Source organism: Silene latifolia, chromosome 11 (genome assembly GCF_048544455.1).
Source record: "Silene latifolia isolate original U9 population chromosome 11, ASM4854445v1, whole genome shotgun sequence".
Taxonomy (NCBI): domain Eukaryota; kingdom Viridiplantae; phylum Streptophyta; class Magnoliopsida; order Caryophyllales; family Caryophyllaceae; genus Silene; species Silene latifolia.
The window spans coordinates 12,446,133-12,458,240 of record NC_133536.1 but is presented as its reverse complement, the minus strand read 5'-3'; the positions used below and the strand labels follow the sequence as shown (position 1 = coordinate 12,458,240).

Below are 12,108 nucleotides of genomic sequence, written 5' to 3'. Positions count from 1 at the left end.
CAACTAAATTTCATTACTATGTTAATCCAAATTAAATATATAGCATCATCCGATGATATTGAATTTCAGTGTCACTCTTCTACACGTGTATATTATGGCTGCTAATTTTGTAATTAGGGACGAGTCTGTCTTGTCAAAAGTTGTAGCACTGTTATTAGGGGCGAGTTTTTTTCTTACCAAAAGTTATAGCACTGTTATTAGCGGCGAACCTCTCTTGTCAAAAGCTGTAACAAGTCTTACAACTCATTGAAAAAACATTTGAAATAGACTTTTTTTTTCTACTTCATTAATTATGCATTGCCCATTCATTAGTCGTAGATGTTGAGTAATAATTTTGCTACTATATATTATAAATATTGGACTCTCCCTTGGCTATTAAACATATACTTGTGGATGTTGAGTAATAATTTTGCTACAGTATTTATGTAGTAGTGTGTAGGGCCTTCGTCTGCATAGTGGAGTATATATGTTAGAGTGATATTGAAATTCAGTACCGATAATAAAGCATTGGTGCCTTATCCTTGCCCATTTAAAAAAAGGCGAATATTTACTTATGTTGTTATTTCTTAAATTTTTACTCTTTATATATGTATCTAGTAATGAAAATATATTATCTGTGAATAAGAAATGATTCAAGGGAGTAAGATATTTAAATTATTTTTCATGAGCAGACAAGCAATTGAAGCAAAGGTCCTCGTTTTTTTTTTTTTTTTTTTTAGTTTTGTTTCAGTTCAATTTAGTTCAGTTTAATATATAGATAACTTCAGATCAAAATAAGTGGATCTAAATGTGAATATATATGAAATTCTTAAATCTATATTATCGCGTGGTAAAAATAAATATATTTTCAAAAGTAATTAAATATAGGTTAAGAGATAAAGGAAAAAAGAAAATTAAAGAACACATATATAGTGGTGGGATTTATTTAATTATATTGATCATAAAAAATTGCTGTCCGTTTATTCCTAGATTTATATAATAGTACGTTTTTTCATGCAAAGCTTCTTTTTAATCAAAGAATTGGATGTTTATGTTTATAAGTGTCAATTTTCGAATAAAATAGTGATATGATTCTCAACTTTAATTTCCTTTATTGTACAATGACAGCAAAATTAAATATTTGCCCATCAGAATGAACCCTATACGAGTTTTATGCATGATCGAAAGTTCCTCTAAAAGTTTTTATTACAAAAAGAGGAGAATAATGAGGTTATGGTGCATTACCCTTTTTGGCAACAAATTAAAATGTTCCAATGATACCTAACTATAAAGAAAGACATCGAAAAGCTTCGAACCTCCTAGAAATTTTAATAAATATGAAAATATCAGCTAGATTAGTCGGTAAAAATTATGAAAAGGTGTTACTAATTTAAATTTCGTCAGCATTATATTTGCCCTTTTAACTTCCTTAACACCCAAAAAAATCGAAGAAATATCATAGTTCCTAAATTTTTCCTATAGAAATTATAGGATTTATACATGCATGCCATCTAGAGTCATTTTCTTAAATAAATAATGTTTACTATCGAAGATAAGAAAATATATTCGAATTGATTGAACATATTTATAAACACGTATCTTGGTAAACTCTAAAACGCCGAGTTAAGATTTATTGTAAAATTAATAGGTGAAAGTAAGTAGCTAAAAAAAATTTAAATAATTTCTTTTGAAAAATTTGCATTAATATGTCTATATGTTGGCATAAAGTAATTTATTAGCATTAGTATGAAATTATTAGAAGCATATCAATTGCCTAACTGCAATCACAATTTTTATTTAAAATGAAAACATCCTTCTTAAACTTAAAACGAGTCAAGTATAGTAGATGCGACAAAAAGAGGATGCCTATAGAGTCAAGACTAACAAAAGGTTTGTCTTATACTTCCTCCATTCCAATGAATTGTATACATTTGCTATATGTACATCAATTCACGTTTTCTTTCGCTCATATCTTTAACTACAGATTACTAAAAATTATAAAATTTTGATATTCATAACGTACTCGAAAAGACAATTTTAAAAAGACGGTCTCACATGACTATCTTTTATGTTATACTCCCTCCTAGTCGGAGTGTTGGTTCCCTTTCTTTTGGGCACCAAAATTAAGGAAATGAATTTGGACCACACAAAACACCCTACCCCACATGGAATTGAATTTGGACCACACAAAACTTACCAAAAAAAGGAAAGAGAAACCAACACCCGACTAGCATGAAAATGGAAAGAGGAACCAACACTCAGACTAGGAGGGAATATATTATAAGTTATACTAAAGATTCCCCTCACTTATGAATAGTGCCTAAAAAGTAAACGTATACAACTCATTGGAACGGAGGAAGTATATGCAAGTGTGAGTATATTGCCCCGTTTTCATCTTAAGATAGATATTATTGTTTTAAAAGAGACTTACTGGACTACAATAGTTAAGTCATTCCCTCCATGTCAATCACAGTTCATAGGCTATACATCTGAGGTAATACCTCTTATTGTTTATTTTTTGAGTCTTATTTTAAAGTTTTTGAGTTCTGCTTTAGTATAAAGTTTTTGAGCACATTTACTAAAACATTACACTAACAAAATATAATATTACTCAAAAACTATATTTATAAATGGTAATATGCTCAGAAAAAATGTGTACATGCTCAAAAACTACAAGGTCTGAGGTACTACCTCAGATGCGTAATCATTTTTCTCTGTCAATCATGTATTTACAATTGATTAGTGTACTCTTACAGATAATGAAAGAGAGAAAGAAACAACTGAGACGGAAGGAGTACATGTTTTGTAATAATCATCAGATAATGAAAGAGAGAAAGAAACAACTGAGACGGAAGGAGTACATGTTTTGTAATAATCATCAAATTAGGAGATAGTCTTCTAAAAATTAGTTAATAAGAAGTACAGTTAGTCTTGCTGAAGACGGGTCGGAGCAAATGACGGGTAATGCCACTCACAAAACGGATAGGGGGGACAAGGTGGGGGCACCCCCATGTACTTCCCTCTCTCCTCTATTTGGGTCATTTGTGAGAGAAAATGGTATCCGTCACTCCAAAGTGACGGATATGTGCCGTCTTCAATGAGATTTTGTGTAAGAAGTATATTATCTAAATTTGTTTGTGGTGTGAAAATAACTTTTATGTCTCAATGTACTAATGGTCCATTCTCATCATTGATTTGATGGAGATAGCAACTTTAAGCTAAAGAAGAATAATAAAATGAGTGGATTCTATATATCTCCATAATTTTGGTTGGTTGGCCAAATAAATATCATGGAAGCAATAAAAAAATAAATAAAAAATATATTAAAATTATAAAGAAAAGACAAGAAACAAAAAAACATATATAGAGAAGCTTCATGTAGTGGGGGTTATACTGGAGGAGTGGGAGCAGGATGCATAAAGAATATACAACATGCATTATGTGATGACAATGTCATCTTAAAATTACATCGTCCGTTAGTTCCTTAGTAGTGCATGTGCCTATATTGACAAATACAAATTCTTATTTAAGACGATGATATCTGTTCTATTTGTATTTGACCTTATGGTATAAAACTAACTTCGGCCACTAGTGGAGAAAATTTTCAGGAAAATGTCATCCAATACAAACTACCCTACTCCATTATATCTGTCTTAAGTTTAAGGCGGATCAAATATGCGGATGTATCCATGTGGGATGAAAAATACAAAAACAAAATGCATAGGAAAAAAGCAAAAGGTTTGTTTTAAATGTCAATGTGGAATGTTATTTGACCCGTTTTTAACATTTAGACGGAGGTAAAGACTAGTTTTTTTTTTTTCTTTCTTTCTTTTGAGGATAAGAAAGAAATGATCGGGCTAGCTGATGATGTCAAATAGGGTTAATTATTGAGTTTTTTTTGTCAAAAACTACCTAATATTTACCTCATTTTCATAAATACTACCTAAAGTTTTTAATTTTGCGAGAAACTACCTAAATTTTTCTTTACTTTTGTTGGACACTACCAAATTGAAAAATCCGATCAAATTAGACAAAATTCCAACTCAAAAACATTATTTTTAGTATTAAACATACATTATTTATTATACTTAACCATCGTCAACTGCTTTGATTAGCTACTAACACATTTATTTCAATTTATTTTACTACAATTTTGACTAGTTTGACCGAGATTGTGGCTAATTTGGACAAAATTATGATTAATTCGATTGGCATTTTGACTTATTTGTCAGAATTTTAGTTAATTTGGAAAAAAAATTGTCGAATTTGCTCAATAATTTCAATTTGGTAATTTTCGACCAAAGTAAAAAAATATTAGGCAGTTTCTCGCAAAATTAAAAACTTTAGGTAGTATTTATGAAAATGAGGTAAATATTAGGTAGTTTTTAACAAAAAAAAAAACTCTTAATTATTCAATGTCATCCAATACAAAGTAATACTATTATTTCTCTAAATCCCAAAATTTTCAACAATTTTTTCGCGTATATAAGAATAAGATGGTCTTGTATAGTTGTATGCATACAGTCAAAACAGTCGAATAAAACATGATTGTATGCATACAATTGTTTGACACAAAGATAAAAGTAAATTGAGTACAATTACTTCAACGGATATAAATCCAAATCCGTGTTTCAACCGGCGGCATAAAAAGAAATGAGAAGCCATAGATTATCGGAGTTGCTCTTTCATGGACAAAGATTACTCTTTCATGGAATTTTTCTCATTACTTTTCCATAACTTACCCTTTCCCCAAAAACAAAATAACATACTCTCTCTAATTCTCTCCCCCACAAAATTAATCAAATCGTCAAATTTTTCAATTGTCCACGCTAATTTTCATTTCAATCAAGTAACCAAGGTAATTTATTAGTTTTATTAACTATATCAAATCAAAATTATCGTTTGAGTAATTTACTGTCAAAGAAAAGCATGGAAGATTGGAAGTAAACAATCAAACACTAACTATTTTAAATTTCTTGGCATGTATAACAACAAACACTCATGCATAAGAATTGAACTACACTTTTACCAAAAACAAAAAAGAATTGAATTACACTACACTATAACAATCGTTTGAATTGAATAGTAGGGTTAAAGTTAAATGCTCTAAAATCATGACTCGAATGAAGCAAAGACGCAAGAATTTTGGTTTAATTTTATCGTCAAAAGTCAAAACCCTAGATTGAAAGTTTAATTAAAAAGGGGAAACCCTAGAAAAAAGGGATTAAGTGGGTGGTGCAGTTGGTCCGGTCGTCTGACCGTGTCGGGAGGTGGCGGCGGAGGACGACTGGTGGTTTATTTGTGGGAGTTGATTGATTAATTTGAGAGATTGATTAAGAAACAAAATAGAAGATGAAGGTGTAAAAGTGACAAGGGTATAATGGTCATTTATGTCCATGATTGAGTAAATCATGTCCATGAATGAGCATAACCCTAGATTATTTGCTCAGGACCAAAAGATGTGTGGAAGGAATTTATACTTCAAATTGCCAGGTCGACCGACTATCAAGAAACAACTCGGAGTCGTGTTTCCCTCAAAATAGAACAGAACAAGAACAGACTTAAATTGTTACCACTCGATATTTATCTAAGGCCCCAACAAAACCAAAAACAAGCTTTTAAGCTTTTCAATGGGAAAGCAGCAGTAGAAGTTACAGAGAATTTGCGTCTTTCTCACCAGATGATCTTTTATTAATCATACTAGTCGCTACAATTGCTAACCACATTAGTGGTGGTGTTCGTCTTCATCATGGTCATGCCCTTCGGGATCTCCACCGGGGCCAACTACTTCCAGCTGCAAGTCATCAATCAACTAATCAGCAAATCGGAAAGAATAAAACCCAAAAAATTTATACCAGATGATCTCTACTGAGATTTTTTAGATATTCCTCGTTGAATAATGGAAGTAGATTATTGGTCTCACATTTATACATGCAAAAAAAAAAACTAATCCTAAAGAATCGCTTTCTAAATCCAGAACCTCGTTCCGATGCATCAGTTTATCTAAAAAAATTAATCCTTCCATTTCTTTGATAACTCAACTTTTATCTTTTTGGTCTTATTTCTTTAATACTCCGTATCTTCTAATTCTCTCTACGTAGTGGGTCTGCCTACTTAATCTGTTCCCTAGTCCCTACCCACTTTTGCATTACTTTCTCGATGAGCCGTGGTTGGAGTAATTACATCTGAAAAAGAATATAAAACTCTCACAGAATTTGTTTCCCCGACTCTTAATTGCTAGACAATCAGACAGGCGATATTTTGGAGGATAAGAATCTATATAATCTGAATAAAGGCCCGTCTTGCAATCAAAAACAAGACGAGCAGAAAATGCAGTAGAATGAAAGGCTCACACTCTAGAACAAACAGCATATTGTTCAGATTGCTGAACATTTCTAACCTCATTTGTTCAGTGATATCAAGAGTAAGATGACTAATCACGTTGAGTCTATGACACCAAGGAGTGATTTTGATGATCACCAAAAAGCACTTTCACTCATTTGAATTCACTAAATTTCCTTTTTTTTTTTGGACAGTCAAAACGGTTAACTGCAGCAGTTCCTAGTTGGGCAAAAGATAACTCGTAAATTACTCTCATGTGAATATGGGTCTCAATCTTCTCTCAAGCATGTTTCATTTCCTTAAGGCTTTGGTTCAAACCAGAAAGTAGTGAATTCATGTGACTGGACTCCGGAGAGACATAAATGTCGCTTTATACACTTGCAACTTACCTTGAAGTACTGTGTGCACACTGGACACTCATGTGGTTTGTCTTTCTCCAGCCAAAACCAGACAACATCATGTTCATCCTCTGCAAGAGACAATCAAAAAATTGATTTGGATTAATTACGGTGAATTAACGTTATGAAATAAGAAAAGGAGAGTTCGTAAGATACATCTGAAACGACAATATACTACATTAGACACCAACCTCCTTCACCTCCAGGGCATCCAACAATTCTCCTGTCGTAGTAAGACCTCACAATAGCAGGTTCTTCCTGCATTAAACCACACATTATAAACTCTATGGAGAACTCATTGAAATAACAGCTTATAGAAAAGTAAAATTTGATGATTAACTCCCTCATAAAATCATGTTTTTGAAACTTATAACCTTTTTAAGAAAATCAAAACTACTACCATCTGAACGACTAATGTTCGAAAATTGATACCACAGTGTGTTTCCGGCCAAAAATAAGAGAACACTCTGTCAATTATGGAATATGCCTTCAAGATTTATATTTATCCCTGGTTTACAGTTGTCCTGTCTTTTCATTCATCCACCCTTACCCTTGCCCCAACCCAATTATAATCTATAATATCTTATACAATGCATTGAAGAGCCACCGCAAGTGTATCTCATACAAAACTTTTTCATTCTTTGTTTGTGTGTGTAAAGAAGTAAAAATAACCCTACTAGCAAATTGTTACCGCACCGAGCTCCCATAGTTTGTATCATGCGAACAATGTATAGAAAAAACAGAGGTTGTGAAATAATTGTATCTCATACGTTTCCCCTTCTGGTGAGGGGAATTTTGAAAAAACATAAAAAAATCAATTGTGTAAGAGGGATTAATAAAAAAGGACCAGCATATCTAGTTATCTACTCATACTAATCAAAGTTGGAATAATCCTAGATAATATTTGCACTACAAAAATAGTAAAAAAGCTTAAATGCCTATAATATTCTGTCCCTATGACAGATTCAGTCGTACAGAACCCTATAGTGATCACATAGCCAGTATCCTAATATTCCTAGTGTTTAGAAAGGCAGTAAAGAGAGCTAGTTTAATACTCCATAATTAATAAGAAGCGACATACAGCATCTGTTATTATCTATTCTGCCTACAAAGCTAGTTACTAGTCTAAAACTTAAATATACGTGCAGGGTTTGTTAAGAGAAACAGCAACCACAAATATGTAAAGTCGCACATATTGTTAAGGAATTACAATCTGATCTCCTGGAGTCCCGCTTAAGGTGAATACAGTCCATCTTATGATATTCAGTCGTTCACAAATCATTTTAAATCCAGTTGAACACTTGAACCGATTGATAACAATAAACCAAATGACACAGAGATCAAAAGTTCAGAAGAAGATCCCAGAGAACAAAGTAGGAACAGGTTAGGGATGTTAAAGGCATGTAAGAGTAACTTGTACAACACCATCAAGAGCAGTGTTGATAATATATTACGTTTGATCTGTTCGCCATAACTTTGTTACTAGCAGCTTGTATATCACCACCTTGATTTGCAGTGGCGGATCTTATGAGTTTTTCTTAGGGGGCCGAACGAAACTCAAGCAACTAATTTCACACAAATTAAATTTAAAAAAGAAGTTATTCTTCTTGATATTTTTAATATGTATAAGATAATTGCCGCGTACAAAATCAACGGTTAAAGAAAGAAAAGTACTAAATATATGTTGGAATTAGTGTATTTAAGCAGGTTACCAGCTAAGCTAGATGAGATTTACTTGCTCCCTTAATTATGCCGACGGACAAATTCTTGGTTAAAATGAGTATATTCGTTTTAAACTTAAAACGGATAGAAAAAATAGATAACACAAAAGTACAGTATTTAGGGACTGGGAAAGGATTTATCACATCTATTAAAATGAAGTATTTTTTTTTAATCCGTTTTAATTTTACTACGAATATGTCCGTCTTAACTCTTAACTCCAAAGAAAGACCGACTATTCGACTAAGACAGACTACTCAAGGATTCATGCCAAATAGCAAAATCATGACAAATACGCTATAGGTAAAAATGTACTCCTACGTAGAATATAGGTCCATAGCCTTTTCAGGAAGCTTTCTCCAAATACAAGAGGGCCACTACTCACCTAGTATAGTAGTCTCCATTCTACATAGTGGGCCGAAGTTACTTCATGCTTCACATAAACCCATAATGTTTTATACGGAGTAACTATAAATTTGACTAAGGCTTGTGTTATTGTGCGCTACGCATTTGGTACAAACGTCAAGGGGGCCTGCCCAGGCCCAGACCAATGAAGATCCGCCCCTGTTGATTTGGTCTATTCATGCAGACATAATCAGTATTACAAGTGAGAGTCGTAGAAAAAAAAACATTAGCATAGTTCTAACAAGAACTGGCAGATCGAACAATAATATAGCATCAGTGTAAAGTGTAAACTATGTGTATGCACCACATCAACTCACAGAAATGCCAACCCGAGCCAGAAACATCAAGTCATCTAGATTCTTAAAAGCTTGGTACACCCTATTGAGAATATGAAATAGAAGGTTTCCACAAAAACGCCTAGATTAAATTTTATCAACTACGGATGTGATAACAGGAACAGGCAGGGTCAACCAAAGGTCATCTGCCCAGGATACAAACACAACTTTCCACAACCAAGCCCAACTGTAATTTGACATCAAGTGAGGGTGAACCGGTGAAAGCCCAGAAACATAATAGTTCGTGCTGAGGTGTCATACTCATAGTCGCACATCAGAAAAAGTCAATGGCAATGGCCAGGCCACATAGAAAATGTCAATATCTTCTTAAAGGCAAAGAGAGGTTGCAAACCAAAACGCAGGAACAAGTCAAAGCGGTAATTTCAGAGACATCTATCTTCTGAAGTTCTTAACCACACTCATGCATAACGTCGCTTTTACACAGTTGTGTGGTACTAAATCCCAGTTTTGGTCGAAATCACATAATCACTCGTGTGGAGAAACCTCGGAAGTGTAGTCGTGCCATGACTCCGGCTCAATAATATGCTGTCAAGCCATCCACATGTCTTGCCGGTATAATCAAAAGAAAAATCGTGCTCCCTAGGTTATAAAAAAAAAGGCATGATAGGTCCCTCCCTAGATCCAAGTTTGCATTTACTTCATATAATATAGGTCAACCGTCAACCACCACTCTCAAAGCCTTCGTCTATCACTTTTCTTAAACATTCCCTAACTACACAACCAAAGGAACAAACAAGTGCACAACACAGGGTTCTTATACGATTACAGTTTTAAGTTCCTATCAATGATAATCCGCTCAAACACCATTGCGAATTAACAACACATTCTCAACATTGGAGTGGGTATACATTCAAATTAAAGAGGACGAAAAATCAAGTCAAGGTCCTTCAACAGAAAACCGTGACAAGGTAACAAAGCAACCCAACGATATATGAGAGCGGATTCTCTTTACCTTCTGACACTAAGTGACAGTGTGACACATCAAACACATTTGAGATTTACACAATTCTTTTAAATCATTAGTGATGATGTACCGAGAGAAGAGGTAGTGGGACAACGAAATGGGGCAGGGGATCCAATGCCTACAATCTCGAAGTTAAATCAACCAAAACACACAAATAATTAGCTACCGGAATCCAATGCTAGCACAAGTAATTAGCTACCGGAATCCAATGCCTACTATCTCGAAGTTAAATCAACCAAAACACACAAGTAATTAGCTACCGGAATCCAATGCCTACTATCTCGAAGTTAAATCAACCAAAACACACAAGTAATTAGCTACCGGAAACCAATGCTAGCACAAGTAATTAGCTACCAGAATCCAATGCCTACTATCTCGAAGTTAAATCAACTAAAACACACAGACTGGACCAAATTTCACGCAAATCACGTCAATTTAGAACACAACAACAATTCCTTATTTCAAATAAAGGCATAACCACAACGAAATACAAGAACATGACCGATTCTCGCAAACGAAAAATGAAAATGAAATGAAAACAACGAACCTTGGTGCCAAAAGGACCTTCAGGATGATTAATCTCCAAAATATCCCTTCCCTAACATAAAACACAAACAAATCAATTCGCACATTTTCTCCTCCAAATCACAAAATTAATAACATCATAAATTAAAAAAATAAAAACCTCAAGCTCGGCTTCAAGTTCTTCACGCTCATGACCAGTAGCAATCGGCATCACATCTTCAACCTTCGATGTCGGCTTCGAAACCGCTAATCAAATCATTCAAATTAAATCAATCGACAGATCTAATCAAAACTGGTCAAAACTAATTAAAAACGGATAGAAAAGTATAATTACAGGAATCGGACGAAAATAAGCGCGGAATGAAAGCGGTAGCTGTCGCGGCGGCGGTGGCGGTCGCGATACGAGGAGAAAGAAGAAATGATGAAGGTTTGGAAATGGCGGAAGAAGAAGAAGAAATTAGGGTTTTGAGATTGGAGAAAACGATTCTACGAAACATGATGATTGATTGAATGTGTGTTTTTGTAGATCTGTAATAATCTCAGGTCACCCCTGTTGTTTTGCGTTGAAGATTATGATAAATGGGCAAAAAGGAGAAAGTTGAAATTAGAATGGTGGTTTTTTAGGGGAGTGGAGGGGGGAAGGGAGATAGTTTAGGCAGCCTAGCCGAAATGGTGGGGTTGGTGAGTGAGTGTGTGTGTGTGACTGTGTGAGTGAGTTGAATCAAGTGTGGTTGCACCATTCAATGTGGGCTTTGGTTTGTTGTCTACTTTGTGTTCATTGTGTTTGGTACTTGGTACTTGGTACTTGGTCGGGTATTGGGATGTCAGCGGGTCGGTTATAAATGGATATCGCCAGAGGCGTAGCTACCTAGTAGCATGGGGTAGCAGCCGCTACCCCAAACCCCGAAAATTTGACTAAGAAGATGAAATTTTGCTACTCCATATATCGCTGATATTTGTCAAAGGATAAATAAATAATACGTTTCTCTAAGGTAGCATTAGGATGTACATGGTCTAGTGGTAACTTACAAGTAAATCCATCAAGAAATGTGGGTTCGACTCCTACAATAGGCAATTTTTTTCACTTGTTGAGTTGTATATTGCTTGTATATCGTACCCACACTATCTTTTAACCTAAATAATATGTCTGTTAATATCCTATTCTCTAATTCCCAACTCCATTCCCCTAAAAAAAAAATCTCAATTCATTAGATTATATAAATTTTTACGTATTAGTCTATTACATATTGTATCATTTTTTTTATTAGTTATGTTTGATGGTCATACGAATTGTTCTCACAAAACAAATGCTTGATGAAATATCTTAACTACCTAGGCTTTTTGAGCCACCATCATTCCCGACAACAACAACCACGTCAATTATCGCAAAAACTTTTTTTTCTTATTTTAAAATTGAAAG

General features: G+C 34.1%; 1 protein-coding gene across 1 annotated transcript; it reads right to left on the bottom strand.

The window, feature by feature from the left end:
- Window positions 1–5,580: 5,580 nt before the first annotated feature.
- Window positions 5,581–11,388, bottom strand: LOC141611087 (cytochrome c oxidase subunit 5b-1, mitochondrial-like). The gene is made up of 6 exons (XM_074429501.1): window positions 11,023–11,388; window positions 10,849–10,934; window positions 10,711–10,761; window positions 6,911–6,977; window positions 6,711–6,790; window positions 5,581–5,773 (listed from the first exon to the last, which is right to left on the bottom strand). Exons 1-6 carry the CDS (start codon window positions 11,183–11,185, stop codon window positions 5,705–5,707), a joined length of 516 nt encoding a protein of 171 aa, XP_074285602.1. The 5' UTR covers window positions 11,186–11,388; the 3' UTR covers window positions 5,581–5,704.
- Window positions 11,389–12,108: the final 720 nt, after the last annotated feature.